At 42.4% G+C, this 21,107-nt stretch overlaps 1 protein-coding gene across 5 annotated transcripts in view; it reads right to left on the reverse strand.

Moving 5' to 3' along the window:
- The window catches only part of KIF13A (kinesin family member 13A), a 111,136-nt gene extending 91,409 nt beyond the window's left edge, over window positions 1-19,727 (reverse strand). For 2 of the 5 annotated variants that reach the window (XM_062617990.1, XM_062617989.1), the window contains exons 1-2: window positions 19,201-19,723; window positions 18,866-18,956 (exon numbers count right to left, since the gene is read on the reverse strand). In XM_062617990.1, the coding sequence (XP_062473974.1) occupies window positions 18,866-18,956; window positions 19,201-19,255 (146 nt within the window). In that variant the 5' untranslated portion in view covers window positions 19,256-19,723. Of the gene's footprint in view, window positions 1-18,865; window positions 18,957-19,200 lie in introns of all 5 variants that reach the window. The other 3 variants (XM_062617986.1, XM_062617988.1, XM_062617987.1) reach the window with 3 other exon arrangements.
- Window positions 19,728-21,107: the final 1,380 nt, after the last annotated feature.

The following is a 21,107-nucleotide window of genomic DNA, read 5'->3' on the forward strand; positions in this document are numbered from 1 at the left end:
ATGCTCCTGCAATACATTTGGAGAAGCTGCATGACAAAAGGATCATCATTGCCACTTTGACCAACTATTTTCAGCCCTTTGAAATGTCATGGTTTGTATTTCAAAATATATGAAAGATACTCCAGTGTGTAAGGCATAAATGATTAAGACAATTCTGAATATATTTGTTGTTGAATTCCAGCACTCATTCATATCTTATCTTTTGAACTCTACAAAGTTCTACATGAGAAAGCATCCACAGTACATTTTTCTTCCTCAGAAACAGAACTTCAGGTCAGATGTGCCATATGCAGAATTATTAAATTGCAATAGACATTTTTGTCATTTTACCTCTCAAAAAGAAAACCCACAGCTCATAACCAAATTTGCCCCAATAATGTAACTGATGATATCTTTGCTGATTAAAGACAGCTGGAACCCTTTGTTCAAGGAAGTGGGGAACATGATGAAGAATACCCTTCTCACAGCAAGAACATGCTCAGAACCGATTATTCTTCACCTGCCTTTGAGCTCACCAGAGAACTAAGTGTTCAGAAAAGGCAATTCTAGAGAAGGGACAGAAAATAGGCACTATTTGATGTCTACTTTAAGAACACTAGGTCAAATATTAAAAAAAAAAAAGGGGGGGGGGGGGAAGCCTTACTTCTATTTCTACAGTCTTTTGAAGTCAAAATTTGTATACAATCCACAGAGATCTCTAACTTACTATTAGATTTGCTTACTGGAGTCTTCTTTTTGGGTTTTGACCTATAAGTTTAGCAACTCTGGAAAGTATTTTGAAGCCTCTAATATCAAAACCCTATTTAAAATGTAACTTTAACAGAAGCATTAAAAATCTCTTTTCATCTTCAGCTCAATCCTGTCCCATTTGCCAAAACCACAGCATTTCACACAAGCCCAGCCAAACTACTTACGCAACTCCTTTCACATGCTTCATCAAACTTCTGCTCATCAATTTATTCCATGCAGTGCTCTGCATAAAAGCACAGTAACATGCTTGAAATAGGCACCCAGCAGATTAGCTTAAAGATAACTTTATTCTAAAAAAGTGTCTACTGGAGAGCAACAACTTTTCTCTCAACAGAATTTACCCATGAATTTGAAGCAACATGATGACTTTGGTAGCAAAAATACTATTCTCATTCTCAAAAGCCACTACAGGAAAGGCTGACAGGTCTACTTCCCAACAGTTTTTAAGCTCGACAGACAATACAGACACAATTAACTGACAATAGCAAATAAGGAAATTAAGAATCTAGCTTCTGAAAATTCCAGAGGGCTATAATTATTAACAAAAACTGGATTTTGGGTCTTTTCAGGTCTCTCAGATAAAGGCCATACTGACAAAACTAAGCAACTTTTTTACCAGATTCTTGAGACAGTTTAATCAAAGATTACCACTCGTCATAATCACATTCCCAAGCTAAGTTTCTACTTTATGTAACTATGGTATTTATTGATGGTAGACATCATACAGGAATCTACAAAATACACAAGCAGAGAAATCCTGAACTCTGACTGCAAAGCATACCACTGTCAGAAAACAGTTGTTTCCTTATATAATTTGTTTCTCTCCAGATACATATTTACATTTAAAACATGTGTCCAAAAAACATGCAGTATTCCCCATGGAATTTTACTCAAATAGCCTGAAGTCTACCTACAGCCCAAATATTTTAAAGGTAGCATGATCCTTCTTCCTTGAAAGAACTGTTCATTCTTAAGTCCTCCCTGAATCTTTTCCCTTTCCTTGGCTTGCAGCCAACAGTATTATCCCCTCAAAATGTTTTTTTTTGAGCTGTTATCTCAGACTGCAGAGCCAGGTTTACACCCACAATTCATTTTATGAACATCTGTTTACAGAGAGTGAAACACTACTGTATTGTTATACTTAAAGGTAGAAGGTGTTTGAAACATCTTCCCACTGCCATGAACTGTGAGAATTTTGCTCTTCTTGCAGGTTTACTGGGCAGACAAAAAGCAGACACTGAGTTCAGCCAGGCTTTTATTACCACAGGCACAAAGCAAAAAAGTGGCAAAGACACAAGCTAGTGTCTAAAAACAGAGAAGGTGCACAGACATTTTCAAGTGGCGGAGAGCACCTGATTAGGTACCAAATGAGTGCACAGACCTGCCTGCAGACTGTGAGCAAAGGAGCATGCCAAGTTCAAGGAGGGAGAGTTTGAGAACATGAGAGGCTGTATCACCCTGCAGAAATTCACTAGGGTGTAGCTGACTGTTTTTAGCTCCCATGAAGCAGCAGCAGGCTAAGCACAACTGCATTGTGAAAACAAAGTTACTCCCTTTTAGGATTTGTCTTATTACGGGGGGGGGGGGGGGGGGAATTTAAAAAAATTAAGCTCTAAATTAGAAAACATGGTCATTGTACAATGAAATCGAGCTGTCACACCTTAGGACTTTCAGAACAGGGGAGAGATAACTGAGTACCTAGGTACATAAATGTGAAGTAGTTGATAACGGGAGAGAAGAAACACCAATAACCACTGTCAGAGAGTACTACAAGGTAAGTTCCTCAACGGAGTCAGACACAAAAAGCCGATGAAGATGCTGGGACACAAGCAACACACACACATGCTACCATACCAACTGTAGATGATTAAATGGAATCAAAGCTTTCACAGTATCACAGTATCACAGTATGCTGGAGATTGGAAGGGACCTCAAAAGATCATCTAGTCCAATCCCCCTGCCAGAGCAGGAACACCTAGATAACGTTACACAGGAATGAGTCCAGGCGGGCTTTGAATGTCTCCAGGGAAGGAGACTCCACAACCTCCCTGGGCAGCCTGTTCCAGTGTTCCGTCACCCTCACTGAGAAGAAGTTCCTTCTCAAGTTTAAGTGGAACCTCTTGTGTTCCAGTTTGTACCCATTACCCCTTGTCCTATCATTGTTTGCCACTGAGTAGAGCCTGGCTCCATTCGTGACACTCCCCCTTTATATATTTATAGACACTTATAAGGTCACCCCTCAGTCTCCTCTTCTCTAAACTATAAAGACCCAGCTCCCTCAGTCTTTCCTCATAAGGGAGATGCTCCACTCCCTTAATCATCTTGGTTGCCCTGCGCTGGACTCTCTCCAGCAGCTCCCTGTCCTTCTTGAACTGAGGGGCCCAGAACTGGACACAATATTCCAGATGGGGTCTCACCAGGGCAGAGTAGAGGGGAAGGAGGACCTCTCTCGACCTACTAACCACCGCCCTTCTAATACATCCCAGGATGCCATTGGCCTTCTTAGCCACAAGGGCACAGTGTTGGCTCATGGTCATCCTGTCGTCCACTAGGACCCCCAGGTCCCTCTCCCCTACACTGCTCTCTAGCAGGTCGTTCCCCAACCTATACTGGAACCTGGGGTTGTTCCTGCCCAGATGCAGGACTCTACACTTTCCCTTGTTATATTTCATCCCGTTATTCCCTGCCCAACTCTCCAGCCTGTCCAGGTCTCGCTGGATGGCAGCACAGCCTTCTGGCGTGTCAGCCACTCCTCCCAGCTTAGTGTCATCAGCAAACTTGCTGATAGTACACTCAATTCCCTCATCTAAATCGTTGATGAATATATTAAATAATACCGGTCCCAGTACTGACCCTTGAGGCACTCCACTAGTTACAGGCCTCCAACTAGACTCAGCCCCATAGACTACAACTCTCTGGCTTCTCTCCTTCAGCCAGTTCGCAGTCCACCTCACTACCTGGTCATCCAGTCCACACTTCCTCAATTTAGCCGTGAGGATGCTGTGGGAGACTGTGTCAAAGGCTTTGCTGAAGTCAAGGTAGACCACATCCACCGCTCTGCCATCATCCATCCACCGTGTTATTTCCTCATAAAAGGCTAAGAGATTGGTCAAACATGATTTCCCCCTGGTGAAGCCATGTTGACTGCCCCTCATAACCCTCTTATCCTTGATATGCCTTAAGATGGCACCAAGGATAAGGTGCTCCATCACTTTCCCAGGGATGGAGGTGAGGCTGACCGGTCTATAGTTACCCGGGTCCTCCTTCTTGCCCTTTTTGAAGACCGGAGTGACATTTGCCTTCCTCCAGTCCTCAGGCACCTCTCCCGTTTCCCAGGACTTGGTAAAGATGATGGCGAGTGGTCTAGCAATGACTTCCGCCAGTTCCCTCAGCACCCGCGGGTGCATCCCATCTGGACCCATGGATTTATGGACGTCCAGATTGCTCAACTGATCTCTAACCCATTCCTCATCGACTAAGGCAAGTCGCTCCGTCGACCTGACTTCATCTAAGGTCTCAGGGGTATAGGGCTCTTCAGGACTGCCTGCAGCAGAGTAGACAGAGACAAAGAAGGCATTCAGTAACTCTGCCATCTCTGCATCTTCTGTCACCAGGGCACCCATCCCGTTCATCAGTGGGCCTACATTGCCTCTGGTGTTAGTTTTGTCTGCCATGTACTTGAAAAAGCTCTTTTTGCTGTCCTTGACCCTTCTTGCCAGGTTTAATTCTAAGGAAGCCTTAGTCCTCCTAGCTGCCTTCCTACATCCCCTAGCAGCAGCCTTATATTCCTCCCAAGTGGCCAGCCCCTCCTTCCATGACCTGTAAACTCTCCTCTTCCACTTGAGCATACCCAGCAATTCCCTATTTAGCCACACAGGTCTCTTGGCCCTCTTCCTTGACTTCCTACGTGTCGGGATGCTCCGATCTTGAGCACGGAAAAAGCAGTCCTTGAATGTCAACCAACTATCTTGGGCCCCTTTTCCTTCAAGCAGCCTTGCCCATGGGATTTCCCGTAGCAATTGCTTGAAAAGGCCAAAGTTTGCCCTGCTAAAGTCCAGGGTTGCAATTCTACTTGGTATTCTACTAGTCCTACCACACAAGATCCTGAACTTCACCATCTCGTGGTCGCTGCAACCAAGGCAGCCCTCAACCCTTACTGCTTCAACCAGATCCTCCTTGTTAGTGAGGATGAGATCCAGCAGCGCTCCTCTCCTGGTCGGCTCATCCACCATTTGCAGGAGGAAGTTATCATCCACACACTGGAGGAACCTCCTGGACTGCGGCTGGGTTGCCGAGTGGTCCTTCCAGCAAACATCAGGGAAGTTAAAATCCCCCATGACGACCACGGCCTGTGACTGTGAGGCCTCTCTCAGCTGCCTGTAGAAGGCCTCGTCAACTTCCTCACCCTGATCTGGGGGTCTGTAACAGACACCTACAACAGTATCGCCCCTGCCAGCCTGCCCCTTAATTCTCACCCACAGACTCTCAACTCGCTCATCATCTGTCCCCAGACAGAACTCGGTGCATTGTAGTTCCTCCCGCACATAAAGAGCAACCCCACCACCCTTCCTGGCTGGCCTGTCTTTCCTGAAAAGGACATAGCCCTCCATGACTATATTCCAGTCATGTGAGCTGTCCCACCAAGTCTCTGTAATTGCCACCAGATCATAGTCTCCTGACTTAACACAGGTAAGAATTCAGAATAAAGAGCAGAGTGTTGCTGGGAGTTGCTAACAGCACTCAATCTCTTATTCTGAAACATCATCATTTCCAGAGATAACATTTTAAACATTATCTTTAAAGAGCATAAGAGAATGCAGGTAGAAGGTCAGGAAGACGAAAGGCAGAGGAAGATGAAAATTAAATTTGAGAAGAACAGAAAAAGGCATAAACTTTATCTATGGATATGGTTGCACACAGAAACTGCACAGAGGCTTAATATTAAGATTACCTATGTATGTTTAAAGAGCCTGCGTGCTGATAAATCAGCCCTACTGGTCTCAGCCATGTGCACGCTAATCCAGGAACTTCAGTATAGTCTATGGCCTGTGCTGACACCTATTCAGAGGCAGTTAAGATGGTAGATCTAGGTTTCTGCACTGGGATATGAAGTGTGAGCAACTGATCCTATACTGCAGCTACACAATGGAAAGTCTCTTCCACAGAGAGAACAGTGAAAAATTTAGTCTTTACTGTTTAATAATTTTTTCCTGGTACTGCAAATACCCATGCGGTACTGCAAATTACCCACTGAACACTCAGCTCAATCAGCAAGGTCAATAGGTGTTTTACCCCACTTTCAGCAAAGTATTTCAACTACATTGTTTCTAATATTTAACAAAGTACTTTAAATTTATCCAAAATGTTTATACTCAGTTTTATGGTTCCATTTAGCACGATCTGTGTTGTGATCTGCAGTCAGCTCTACTGCTCACAACAAGTGTAGGCTGAAACACTCTTGAGAACAGAAAATTCCGGATAACACAGTGTATACTTGGAGCATGTTACAGATATTCACAAACAGCACATCAACACTGTAATCAATTAGTTATCCCTGCAAAGCCAGTCCCCACACTCTTGAGTTTTAGGAGACCCCCATCAGCTTTGCCTCACTACCTAAGCATATGCTCATCCTGCACTGCATCTGAATTAGTGAAACAGCAACGGAGGCCCACACCCACCTACTTTTTGCCCTTTTCTATCCCTGGCATTGCTCTTAACTCCATTGCTGCCACCTCCTCCCATCACCAAGTTCACAAGGACAGCCACAAACACCAGGTATAGCATGAAGAACACAGGCTAACAAAGCCCTGCTAGACACCCAGTATTTCCACTTTCCAAGTGTGTGGGAGTCCAGCACTGAGTCTTCTGATCTGACTCTGCAAAGGAGGGTGAGGCCCCGCAACTCTTATCAGCTGAACTTCCATGAAACTGAGCTGCAATTCTTCTGTTTCAGGAGCTGCAACTCAGCTAATTAGCTCTGCCATAAATAACCCACAGCCAAAATGATCTACCCACAGATCTGCCTGCATAGCAAATGAGAGTTACAAAAAACAAGCTAGAAGAAATAAAGCAGAATAATTACATGTGGTCTCTCAAAAAGTTGACAAAAATACTTTGAAGAGAATAAGAAGTCATCTATTAAGGAAGAAGAAAGACTCAGAACAAGTAGATCAGTATGAAACACCATGAAAAGTCATATGAAAGGGTACACAGGGTCTGAACTCTGATAAGTATTACATTAATTACTGACCTAATAAGGCAAATACTACTGAGGTCAGCAGTTTGCAAAGCAGGTGAGCAGCAATACTGCAAACAAAATTCAGGTTTGACAAATACAGATGTTTAAAATTACTCAAAAAGGTGATCACGTTAACTTTTCAGTGCAGCTTTCCCACTTTGACCATCATCACTAACATTTTAAAAAACAAGCAGCATCAGCACTCAGTTTTTAACAATTTTCAATGTAATAAGGAGTCAATCGTTTCCTTTTTGCTTAGCCATTCTACTTCAAAACCAGCTAAAAGTCATGGGTTTTGACTGTAACTCCAGACTGCTTCAATTTCTTTCCATCTACTAGATCTGCAAACTGAGACTTAAAGAGTATGAATAGAAAGATATGCTTCAAGAGAAGCTAAGACAAGCATCCCATTTCAAATACTCTTAATAAGCAGTGCTGAGCCAAAGAAGTGATCTGCTCATATGGAGAAAGAGCTATAGGGAGAGAACAAAAATAAAAAAGTTATGTGATTTTTAAAAGAATCATGAATTACCCAATCTAGAGATCTTTAAGGGAAACGCTACACCACCACCATATCGCACCCTTTACTCCTTCCATTTAAAGGAAAAGTGCCTAGCCTAAGCCAACACTCACCTTGAGCTCACTAAAGTGCATCACTGCTCATTACAGCTACCAGTCAGATTGTCAGACTCTTATTGCTCTTAAAAGTTTCTTGAAAATAAGAAAATTAGCTAATTTAGTTTTCAATTTTCCTAACTGCATTTCATTGTTAATATTTCTCTTTCATTTATATACCTTGATGAAAAATTCCTCCCTCAAACTTCAGTTCTGCAATTCCATTTTATAATATCACACTTCAAAGTCCACAGACAAAGCCCCAGCATCTGCTCTCCCCTTTTAATCACAGGAAAGGCAAGCAGGCAAGAAGTCACTTTTGTGAGCAACTCACTTGCCTCAGTCTTTTCTCAACTATGATGAAGATGCAGACACCTTGAGAAAAAAAATAAGTATTTAAAATGCGAGATCCTCCAGGAGTCACCCTACAACACCCTTCTTGACAAAGGATGACAGATCAACTTGGCTTAGAGAGATTTTTTATAAAACCCATTTTACACCTTGGTCATATGAATGCATATTTTTTTCAAAGTCTATTTGACCAATCTTGTGCATCAGCCATAAATTTCTTCCTCTTTCAGGTAAGAAATTCTCAAACAGCAGCCAATAATATGGGTCAGACCACACACCAGAAGAACTGTAACTCAGAACACACACAAGCATTATGAAGCACTAAGGGCATTCAGCCTGCCCAACACTGCAGTCTGCATTTCTGTGTTTAAACTAGCACAAAGTTGCTAGATGCCATTCTGAAATTTCGAATAAAGGTACACTACATTCCTTGAATCATGTGCAAAGCAATCTGTGTGCACAGATGGCAATAAGGACAGATTAAATTAAGGGCACAAAGCTTGCAAACCATTAGTATTTCTATAGAAAAAGTTTCTTATTGCCACATTCACAGCTGAAAAACTGATACTTCAAAAGCTACTTGAGAGAATGCAGCCTGTCCAAAGAGTAATTAACAACAGAGGAGATTAGACTTTTTACATAGATGTCTAAGTTCAGCACTCATCCACTAAAACTTGCTGAGCAGAAAACAAAATTGGCAAAAGCTACTTTCTAACTTTCACCATGGGCAAGCCAGACATTCCCCTCCTTCAGTACTCAGCACTTCTGACAGGAAGAGGGAATCCAACCATGGAACTGGGATGCTGAGAGGAACAGATCATCTACTGAATTAAGAACACTTAAATGCTGCATCTTCAAAAAGACTTTCATCATTCTTCTGATGGACACAAGTGTTTCCAATTAGACTATTTCACAGCCAATTTATACAGATTCTCAATCATGATGTTTAATGTAATATATAGTAAAAATTTAGTGTTAAAATACAAGTTATGACTATGCAATGAAAATTAGGAATACTACATGAACTTCGCTACAATGTTATAAACACCTCAAACAATAAACATACTAACGACTTGGAAGCTCTTGACAAGGAAACTACATGGCAAGCTGTACAGTAATCAATGGTCTGTTTACAAGAACTGGTTTTCCTTTTTCTTTCAACTTGGATCTCAACTAGAACACACATGAAGACTGTAGTACCACCCTGGAGAGTGCTAGTTTCTCATACACATTTTCAGGAGAACGGAAAAAAGCTTAGTGGATGCTGCTGGGTTTTGGCTGGTTTGTTTTCCTCCAACATGTACTTTGAGGAGTTTCATCACATTGCTGGACATCCATTTCTGTATCTCTCTTCTGCCTTTTGTTATCCTTCTAGTCCTGGTCCCCACATATCCCTTCTCTATATTCTACCACATCAGCAGCAAATCCATTAACAAGCCATTCTTTGCACTCTCTTATGTGTCAGTTTCTCTGCAGCCACTGAAGCAGCACTTCGCAAGGGCACTCCAGTCAAGAATGCAGGTACAAGGATTAGGTTTACAACAGAAGAAGAATGAGAACTACTCAAATTTTCTTCTTTTAGATGTAACAGGCACTATGGAAAACGACAGATTGTTTTTAAGACGGTTTCAGAATAGCATATCCACTCTGGTCACAGTAAAAGCTCCAAAGCAGCAAAGCCTCAGTGGTGGGATGATGCTCCGTAATGCACTTCCAACAAAACCTTCAAGAACCATCTTTTACCCCAGTACAGTACAACAGCAAATTAGAGGAAGACTGCAGATGGCTTCTACTCTTACTCCCTTACATAAGGTCAAAGTCCTCTTTAAAATACATAATCAAACTTTACAACTTCTTGCTGAGCATTCAGAGGATAGATTGCCTTAATATCTTCGCCTACATACAGTGAATAAAAGAACATTTCTTTATTTTATCAAATGACTAATTTATATTTCAGCCTGATTCCATTAGATAAAATTCTCTGAAAACATATTTGAAATCTAATGGAAATTCATAAACATCTCAAAATAGGGAATGACAACATGGCATAATAGCAAGGAAAAAATACCAAAAATCATCAAAACGCTCAGGACTTGCATCATTCAGGGAGATGGCACTACTGAGCCAAAACAAGTCTGGAGCACGGCAGACTTGCATCACATTGCATATATTAAAAAACCCTCACATTGACAGATGCTGACAAAGAAATTTCCCAAAGCAGACCAGGACACTGCTCATTTAGGGCCATAAAGCAGCTTTGCCAGTAGAAAACTTCTGCCAGCTGTGTGCCTTCACTGGAATGCTCCATTGACTTGTCTTTAGCAAAAGCTCATCTACCGTAAAACAAGCCTTGGCTTTTGAATCAGAAAGTAGAATTGAATTTGAAGTAAATAGGCAACAAAAGTAAGAACTATGAAGTATTGCGCAATCCTTTTCCTTCAATTCTGAAAGAATCAAACTTGTGAAAGACCTTCTGAGCCACACTGCATATGATTTTAATCACAAAGTCAGACAAAAAGTGGAAAACACATGGGAAGAAGTATCGAGTACTGTGCTTTCTTATCTAAGATCTGCTGTTCCTTGTCATCATATAAAAAAAAATATTAAGCAAAACAGACAGCTCCACATACTTGGATTTAATGCTAGAAAAATTATTTCAGTAGCTCAAGACAGATTCAGAATTTTGAAGCCTTATACTGGAAAAAAAAATTAAACTCGCCTGGAGGCTTTCGTAAAATACCTGGAATTGACATTTACATTTCAAAAGAGACTGTGGAGTAGATTGAGAAAATGTAAACTCAATAAATAGGGTATCATGTGTATTTTTTCATTTTATTTGCAAGTCTAAAATATTCTCCAACAAAAAAAGGCATGCAAAAAAAATAAGTGTTGACACTTTCAGCAATGTGGTTTTAAAACAAAGCATCAAACTTTATAGAAAGGTTACAGTTCACAATGCATCCTGGTAGTTTTTTAAACATATTGAACAGTATCTTCATAAACACATGCAGAGATAAGCATGCCATTCCAGGAACAGCAGCTGCTTTGATTCATGTTTATTAAATACTTAAAATTCTTTGAATATACATACACTGCAAAAAGAAGACACAGTGACACCACAAATCGCAACATAAGCCAATACTAGCCTACTATCTATGCTGTTATTGAACACAAAGAGGCAACAGCACAGGTTTGGTGTGGCTAGCACCAAGAAAACAGACCACAAGTTACATACCCAGGTGCTCGTACACAGTGAGGCTCTGCCCCTGTCTTCAGCATCATCATTAACCACGCTTATTACCAGAGATTAACAAAAGTACACAGCAACATTTCAGACACACCTTTCTACCGATGTGCTGATTGATACACCTCAAAATAAGAATTATACCATCAATAGGCACCAAGATACATTCATGGCTTTATCTGTCAAAAGAGCAATTGCGGTGTAAATCTTCGTTCTAACACTTATATAGCAAGTAAGTTAATATAGGAAGATAAACCATTAGGAACTTCATTAGGGGCCATTACCATATAGATTGCCCTGTGGTGATCTATGTGAAATGAGAAGGACCATTCAGACTACCTCCTAGTGAAATAGTTACATCTTATAAGCCACTAACTTCATATTATCTGAGGAAGAAGTAGATGTATTTGGTAAGCATGTACGTGCTTGAGGATGTCTCGACTTAGGATGTAGCAAAATGCCACATAAAGGTCGTAGCTGATGACCAAGGAATGTATTAGTTCAGGATATGTTTACAAATTTCAACAGATGTTTCGATGACTGAAGGTTGTTGGGTTTTTTTTAATTACTTTTTTTAGATTAAAAGGCAACTATCAAAAATAAAGGCCAGAACTGCAGAGGTTAATTAACACAGCATCAGAAAGCCATTGATTTCCTTTTCCTCCCAAAACAAGAAATGACATAAAGGGACACCCTCCCTTGGCATTGAAAACAGCTTGTGTAACTCCTGCTCTTCATCAACATGGATATCTTGAGCTCATGCCATTGATTTTCAAGTCCTATCAGCAATGCAGTTTTCTGATTGACCTTCATACAGCAACTTTTCAATGTGTTTGCTGTTTAATCACCAAGCTCCTCCCTCAGCCGCCAATGAACACCCATCACATGCCACTCAACGATCTCGTGAAGACACACAGTCAACTCAAGCTCCACCTCAAACTCTGATGACCATTTTTATATCAAAGTCAGGTACTGACTAGACAAGCTTGTACCCCTTTTACTGTCTCCTGTAAAAAGAGACACAGCAACATTACTTTTAGCCAACAACATGACTATTTTAGTTAACTTGGTGCTTTGGGTCACAAGTTAACTTGATAGTTGAGTCCTGTGGTGCACATCATTTCACAGTGGAGGTCTTTTCTCTGTAGGCTACACTAAAATTCACTGTCTTGAGCCAACACTTCCACACCTCCTTGAAGAGCCTCACAAAATAGAAGGAACCAAGCAATTGGAGAAATTATTCAGTTAAGCAACAGCATCTGTAAAGCACTGCTGCAGCAGCTGGCATTTTGCTATAGTAGGCAGTAATTGTTTCCATTAATAGATTCAAACCATACCCAGGGGAGGCCAAGTAGGCAAAGACACTGCACGCTTTCCCACTGTTAAGGACAGTCTGTCCATGCAAGAGACACTAGCAACATAGCCAGAGGCAGCTTCTGCTGCCAACTGTATCCGCATTCAACTGTAGAGGAATGAAGGTGTTCGAATCTGTTAACTTCTCAAACACAACTGCAACAAGTACATTAACAAATTTGAAAATTTAGCTCTAATATTATTAGCAGACATACCACCAGATTGACTCCATGAACAACAACAGCCTGTGCATGCTACACTGTAGACCTGAGACCAAGAAGGGATTTGCTTTGTCCCCAAAAATTCATAACAAGATTTGCAACCCCAGCACTGTGGAAAGGCAGCTGGTGTGAACTGCTTCCCTCTGAGCTCAGAGTCTGCAGAAGAGGGACTTCTTAAGCACTTCCTAAGGTATTCTGAATCTAGTCCACACCTGGGTCACTACAATACGTTCACAAGTATAATTTAATTTTGAAAAAATTATTTAATTACAATGAATCTAGTCATAAGTCTGAAATCTTACTAGAAGCACAGTTAACAAACCTACTAGATGCAGAGCAGAACAAAGATAATCTTGTTTCCAAAACAAGAAAGCTGTCTAATATTTATACCAAGTGAGCAAAAGAGGTGAAATTAAAACATTTTAGTCCTGATATCCCCAAACAAAAGGGCAAAAAAAGAGCTGCACAGTTTTTAAATTCATAATTCATTTAAATAAACAACATATTCAAGGAGCATTGACTAGTAATCCACTAGTAAAACACCTCTGGCTGCAGTAATAAGCTTTTACAGGTACAGGTACGTGTGTACCTGCCCCTTCTAAACACAGAAGCTAAGTGTGCCCCAAAGGCCAGCTAATCTTTTTAAACAATCTTCTAATGTTCTACAATGTGAGCATTTCTAACATCACAAACCAGAAAAATTGGACAGATTCAAAGCTGAACCTCGCTTTACTCGGACTGTTTGAACATAACACTCAGTAGTCCAAAAGCAGAAAATGGCTACAAAGCAATGATTGCCAAACATGGTCATATCAAGCACAGTTTTCTTTCTCTTCAAACACTTTATCTATTTTTGTTCTGAAATACTGCCAGCTAAGTGTTACTTACCCACAACCCCAACAGTCTCCAACGGTAGTTCTAGCAATGCCATTTTAAGGCCAGAGCACAAGGTCCTAACAGCTGTCTGGATCTTATAAACATGGTAATATAATGGATGTTGCATTTGTTCACAGTTCAGGCCACCTTAGGAAGAACCAAGAACCATGCCAGACAGTATTATGGATTACAAGTTTGTTGTTTTCTCATTTTGTTTCAAATTACATAGAATTTAAGAAAACTTATTTCAAGGAACTGAATCTAGTGTCCCATCTGAGGCATGAATGAATTAAAGCAATGCAAAAACAGCTCCCAAAATGCCATTTTCCAACCACACATATTTCGTAACTCGAATACATCTCTTCTGCAAAGGTTCAGAGCTAACAGTTCACATCCTGAACATGGTGGTCTAACAGGAAAGATAACAGAAAAGGTCCAAGTCAGATTACTTTTACAATTTCCTGCACACAAAGATAAAAGTTGCTGTCTGCTATTATTTTATGATCTACCTCAGACAGGTGATAACTCAAAGTATATTTCATCAAAGGCACGATCTCATTGATCATTCCTTCCGATAACAATATCATTAGCAGCTACCCTACTTCAGCTTCCACAGGTTTCAGTCTGAGAAAGTGACCATTACCAGAAATGCATCTTCTCTCCCTACAACAGCATTCTTCTCTCATCTCTGATGCTATTCAAAGTAACACATCCAAAAAGATTAAGTGCCACAACCACCACATGAAGGACTACGCACTAAAGACCATCCAGAACCATGTTTTCTCCAAGGCAGGGGGAGCAATAGCTGTTTTCTGGAAACAAGAGCTTTAGGACAAACTGTCTTGGGATGAAATCTGTGCTTCAGATATTCACCTTTGAAAGTATCATGAGCTACAAAAACTAGATACACTCACATCTCTTCTTAGGTATTTATTTTATTAAATAGCTTACACCTACAAAAAAAAAAAAAAAAAAAGCCCCCACATATCACATATTCTGGAATCTTTAGTAGTTTAAAGCTGTGAGAGTTTTACCTAAGTAGAATTGGGCCTTGTTGCTATTTGTTTGTGATCAAAATGAAGATGGAAGACAACAAAGCAAGCAAGCCATAAAATGTTTTTTAAATAAAGGCAAGAAAGATACTTTCAGAAACTAAATTAATAATAACAATTAAAAAAAAAAAAGTGGTAATTTTAAGTTCAGCTCCACACTGATGATTTCTTTCTCATTTTCTGCCCTGAGATTTTTAATAGGGCAAAAGTTCGCACAAGGGTGCTGTGCTTTAATGGAATAAGTTGCCCAACAGATGAGTATGTGTTTCAGTCAAAACTGCAACTGAAATATTATTTCAGTTCTACTGTCTCCATAGTTCCTTGTTTATTTCTGTCAAGACAAACGTTTTGCTTACTAAAGAAAAAATCATGTCATGAAGAACTGTTGTCAGGGAACTAAAACTTTTCAGATCCTATGCGTTGAAATTGTTGCTTAGAGGAAAGGGAGGAAAGCATATTTTAACAATCAAACGCAGAGGAAGAACCCAGCAAAACCTGATTTGTTCTACTAAGAAATAAAATCCCTAAGGTAAAGCCAGATTTTTCATAGACATAGAAAGGTGTGAAATTTCCACTGTAAAAACCAAAATATTTTGAAGCATTGTAACTCCATGCTGTAATTACCTCCAAATTACATTTCAATACTGTACCTTTTTGCCAACAACCAACATTTAAAGGAAGACAGCAGGAGGTACACAATTGGGTTTGAAACATAATACCCACTTCTAAAAGACTTCAAGTTAGAACATCTTTTTCAGGGAGAGTGTACTTTGAGAAAGGAAATACAGATTTCCAGGTGAAGACAGGAAAAAAAAAAAAAACAAACAGAGGGTTCCCAAAAAGACAAAATGTTCTTCTGGGGAAGAAAGGGAAATCTGTATTGGTTTGAGGGAGGAAATGGGTAAGAGACAGAAGAAACTAAATAATACACAAGCACAGTTAAGCAAATGCAAAAGAAACTACTCCTACTAATAAAACAAGGTATGAAGTCCAGCCACCAACTTACAAAAACCTTGCCAGCATCAGAGATTATACCTGATACAAGCTAATGAAAACCCTTCCTTTCTGAACTCTGCCTCCTATTATTTCAGCTGATAATGATTTTCCTGTGCTGAACTTTCAGACTCACTGTTCAGTTTTACTATGTTTCAGTTTTCCCCCTTCATTAGTTTAGAACACTCCAAGTCGTGAGTCTGTGGGGAACAGCAGGCCTGCTGAGTATAAAAGAACACAACACTTGTATTTAATAACAATTGCTATTTTGTAGCAGTGCTAAGGTACAGATGCTGTGTGGTCTAGCAGTTAGAAAATGCAGTCAGAACCCTGTTCTAATTTATGGTTATAACTTATTGCTTAGCTCTGATAGTGAAAGTTGGACAAATGACAGCACTGTCTCTCAGTTTAGGTCTTTTTCACCACTTGTAAAACAAGCATTACCGATCAAAAATTCTTCAGAACTATCCTTAAATAAAACTCAGCAACTGCATCAGCATGCATCTGAACTTAGACTTAATTCAGTAACTCCTTACAGAATAGTCAAAACTAGTACAATCTGATTTCCCCAACCTTGGACATTCTTCCAAGAGCAGATGATATAATTATTAAAGAGCTTCCTAACTTTACTTTTGAAAATTCTATCAGTATCTTTTAAGATTATAACTGAGAAAATAAAACAAATAAAGAGCATGGTCCTGAATTCTACTACCCACACCCTATAGCCTCTTGGCTTCAGATGAATTAAGAAAAGCAGCCCTGGAAACCAAATTTGCTTTATAAGGCTACTTATTCTTATTCCAAAGGGCAGTACAAACTTGTCCTTCCATTCAGCTAGAAAAGGGAAATTGCCATGTAAAAAGATAAAATGCAAAATGGAAGAGGTAAGACTACACAGAATATTAAAGTGATGCATATAGTAGAGACAGACCAATTAACCACCCTAACACGTGAAATAATTTTTGCAATGACATGGTTGCTCTGAAAGAAAAATCCAGTTAAGCTATAAAAAAAAAACACCAAAACCTACACAAAGAAAACCAAAAATCAATTTGACATCTCTAGCCCTGCCAAGGCATCAATCCAAGTACAAGCAGCAACTACTCAGCACTTCAGAACCAGTTTACACAGACATTTAACGGTGGGTACACATAGAAGAACCTAATTCATTTTTCATCATAAGAAATCAAACTATTTATCTTGAATACAAAAAACAGAAATCAGCAGTTTAGCATTGAAGAAAATGTAAGGATCTTTACAAGGCACTAGGCAAGTGACAAGTCCATTAGACACCTCAACCGGTCACATACAACATTTGCCACTAGGAAAATACCCCAACTACATGTTTGCATGTGTGTGAGTTACTTCGAATCAGTATTTCTGACTGTTACTTCCAAGAACAGGAGGCAGTTGTTTCAAACACACAAGCTACACATGTAACAGCCAGCCAAATCCCAGCCTCACTTTGGGCTGCAAGCAGGACAGCTATCACTTGCCAACACAGCTGTCAACAGTGAGGTCGCACACAAGTGTCGCAGCTCACCCGGAAGGCCCCTGCCACAGAATCAGAAGCAAATTCCAAGCAAGTAAGAGAACTTATATATATTACAGGTATTAAAGCCAGATAAACACAAGCCACAAAAGCTCTCAAAAGACGAGAGTCATGGCATGGTCCCACTGAATACCTGCAGGCCAATATGCACAACAAGCAAAATTCACACATGACAAGCCCTTTATTAAGCCATCTGGCCCTTAGGCTCTTTAGTTTACTGAAGCAATGATTTTTAAGTCTTAATTCTGTTCTTGCTTTGTAAATTCAATTTGTATTTCATGTTTTATATGTCAAATCCACTCTCTTTAAAGAGTTAATGTCATTCTTATTATAGCAGTGTTATGATGGATGCCAATATATACAGGAGGAAAAAAACTCAAACCATACTTCCTAAATTGATTAGTCTCAAGAAAAACAAGATTTTCATTATACAAAGAGATGCTAAGAGCCACAGAGGCAGTATGACTTGTAGAAGATCACACAAAGATCTATGAAAGAGGCAGGAAACAAGCACAGATCTTTCAAGCATATTAACCACAACAATGGTTCTGCAGACAATGCAAATTGGATTTAAGTTAAACTGTTGTGATTACAGCTATACTCCCTTATGCGGATTTATGCAAGAAGCAGCTTCACATCTTGGACATGTAAAAACAGAAAATGTCTCAACCTTTTCCGCTGTAAAACTATAAAAGCATGATATTGCCTTTGGAAAAAAAAAAAAGCTCACATTAGCTTCTTCATAACTATTATAAACTAAATCAGAAACATTCGCAATTAAACCTTGAGTAGTAGAAATGTGTTCAGATTAAAGTCCCGATAACCATGCAAATGATTTCACACTTTTTGGCATTAAACAGATCAACTTAAGTTGAGCAATCAACAGGTAACCGAACAGATAAAGCATACAAGGTAACTATTCCCCTTGCACCTCCCCGTCTTTCCCTACACTCCCTCAAAGGAAAGAAATCTTTTCCTGTTCTGATCTATTTTTACAGTCTAGTGCATTGGTATTTTGGATTATTTCCAAGGGTATTCTTTACTGAGGCATCACAACTAAATCCCACATTTCAAAATTATTTTAGCATATTCTCATAGGCTGCTTCACAGAACACTGAATTAATAGAGGATCTAGCAATTACAGCCTTTTCAAATTCAAATACATTAAAACCTAGCAAACAAACTTAAGGAAAAAAAAAAAACAACACATCACTAGCATAAAATTCAGATTCTGCTTCTTGTTCCCTCACAGGTTACATCAAGTTATTAGCCTGCACCGCAGAGAAATTTGTGAAAACAGCACACACAGTCAAAGTCTTTGCCCAATCAACAGCTCTCTTTTTTTTTTTTTTTTTTAGCAGTTAATCAAAAATCAACTTTTAAACCTGGCAGGCCAGTAGTGATCTTCTGTCTGCACACCCCACTCTGGGGTCTGGTCCTTGCTTTCCGACCACAACACAGTGACCCCCGGCCAGCGCCGGTCCTCGTCCTCTGCCCCGAAAGGCACCGGGTAAGACCATCAGGACCCCGCCGCTCCCCTAACAAAGCCAAGCGCTTGCGAGGCTGAGGAGCCGCGGCTGGGTTTTTCATATGGGGCACGGCGAGTTGGGCTTTTACCTTTCTCCCTGCTTGGTGTTGGAAGGCGGAGGGTGAAGCACAGTCTGGTTCCCTTCCATCTCCACGATGCACTTGGTATTCAGGTCCAGCTCTGCAAGGCGACACGGCGGGGGACTGTACCCGGGGCCAGGGAGAGCACCCCTGCTCTCCCCGCCGCCGGAACAGCCGTGCCTGTGCGAGGGACCGCGGGCCGGCGGCGGAGGGGGGTGGTGGTGAGGGGGCTGTGAGGGGGTTTATCCCCCTCCGGCCAGGGGAAGAAGCCGCCTGAGGCGCGCCCCGGTGCCGCCCCCTCCCCAAACCCCGCCGCCCCTTCCCCAGCTCCGCCGGCCGGTTACCTCTCCTGTTCATCGGCCGGACCCTGACAGCAACTTTCACCTTGGTGTCCGACATCTTCCCCCTACCCCCGGGAGCGGCCCCGCTCAGCGGCAGCTCGCGGCCTCACAGCGCCGCGCACAGCGACACGGCGGAGCACCAACGTCCATGCCGGAGCGAGGGCGGGGAGCCGGGACAGGCGGGGAAGGCGAGAGGCGGTGTGGGAGGGAGGGAGGGAGAGGAGGAGGAGGAGGAGAGTCCGGCTCCGGGGAGGGTTGTGGTGGCGCAGCCCCAGCCGCCTCCTTGCTCAGCCGCGGTCCACACGGGCTCTGGCGCTGGTTGCCCACGGCCTCGTTTGCACAACTGGTGCTGCTGCTGCCGCCGCCGCCTCCCTGCCAATCCCGACCGCCATCTTCCGCCTCCTCCTGCCGTGCCGCCTGGGTTGCGGCGCCCACCCGAGCGGCGAGGGGCGGGGAAGAACCTCGGAGCCGGAAAGAAACGGAAACACCCGAGCGCCTTCGGTACACAAGGAGAGGGAGTTACACACACACATCCCCCACCCCGCCTCGGGCGGCCGCTTCCTCCCAGTGAGCATGCGCAAGGGCAGCTTGTGCAGTGGCGAAAAGGGAGGGAAGGTGGCGCTGGCGCGCTCGGCCCCGCATGCGTAAAGACGGCGGGAGCGAGGACTGGGGGAGGCATAGGGATCGGGGCTGGCGAGGGGCTGTGACCCCGGGCTCTTCCCGAGAGCCATCGTCGCGGTCTGCGCGGGGGCGCGCTGTCAGAGCACATCCGGCAGCTCGCCTCTCGGGGCAGGAGGTTTCCTTGCAGCAAGGAAAGGCCGCAGAGAAAAGCCCACAGACCACCCCGAATGGGATGCCATGGCACTAGGGGACTTTTAGTGACAAAAGATGTGTGATGCACGATGAGAAAATAATCATAGGATCACAGAATGGTTTGTGTTGGAAGGGAACTTAAAGCTCATCCAGTTCCACCCCCCTGCTGGGACACCTTCCACTAGACCAGGTTGCTCAAAGCCCTATCCAACCTGGCCTTGAACACTGCCAGGGATGGAGCAGCCACAGCTTCTCTGGACAGCCTGATCCATGGCCTCACCACCCTCACAAGAAAGAACTTCTTTCTTATATCTAATCTAAATCCCCCCTCTGTCAGCTAAAGCCATTTCTCCCCTTAGCCTGTCACTACATGCCCTTATAAAAAGTCCCTCTCCAGATTTCTTGCAGGTACTGCAAGGCTGCTCTAAGATCTCCCTGGAACCTTCTCTTCTCCAGGCTGAACAAGCCCAACTCTCAGCCTGCCTCCACAGGAGAGGTGCTCCCAACCACAGAGCATCTTCCTGGCCTCCTCTGAACTCACTGCAAAAGGTCGACATCCTTCATGTGCTGGAGGCCCCAGAGCTGGATGTAGTACTTACTGCGGGTGGCATCTCACAAGAGCAGGGTAGAGGAGGGAATCACCTCCCTTAACCTGCTGGTCACGCTCCTTTTGATGCAGCCCAGGATACAGTTGGCTCTCTTGGCTGCAAATGCACACTGAAGCCAGCTCATGTTCATTTTCTCATCCACCAACACCCCCAAGTCCTTCTCTGCAGTGCTGCTCTGAATCTCTTCTCTGTCCAATCTGTAGCTGTACCTGGGATTGCCCTGACCCAGGTGCAGAACCAGCACGTCACAGCTCAGGCCTGGAGCTAGCATGGATGACCTGGATGAAATGTGTGTGTTGTGCATTACACAGGCCTGGGAGCAGTGCTGCACCTTGAGGTGAGGGAGCCACAAGCCCTGCCCTGGCCCCAGCCTGGACTTTGCCTCCTTATGACAGGTCTGAGGCTGCTCATGCCATAATGCTTTTCCAGGCAGTGGTGGGCCATCATGGATAAGTGCCTGCCCAAACACCGCAAGACAAGGTTGTGTCC

This window comes from Pezoporus occidentalis, unplaced genomic scaffold (assembly GCF_034315485.1).
Source record: "Pezoporus occidentalis ecotype Australia unplaced genomic scaffold, CSIRO_AGI_Poc_V1 ctg2, whole genome shotgun sequence".
Taxonomy (NCBI): Eukaryota; Metazoa; Chordata; class Aves; order Psittaciformes; family Psittacidae; genus Pezoporus; species Pezoporus occidentalis.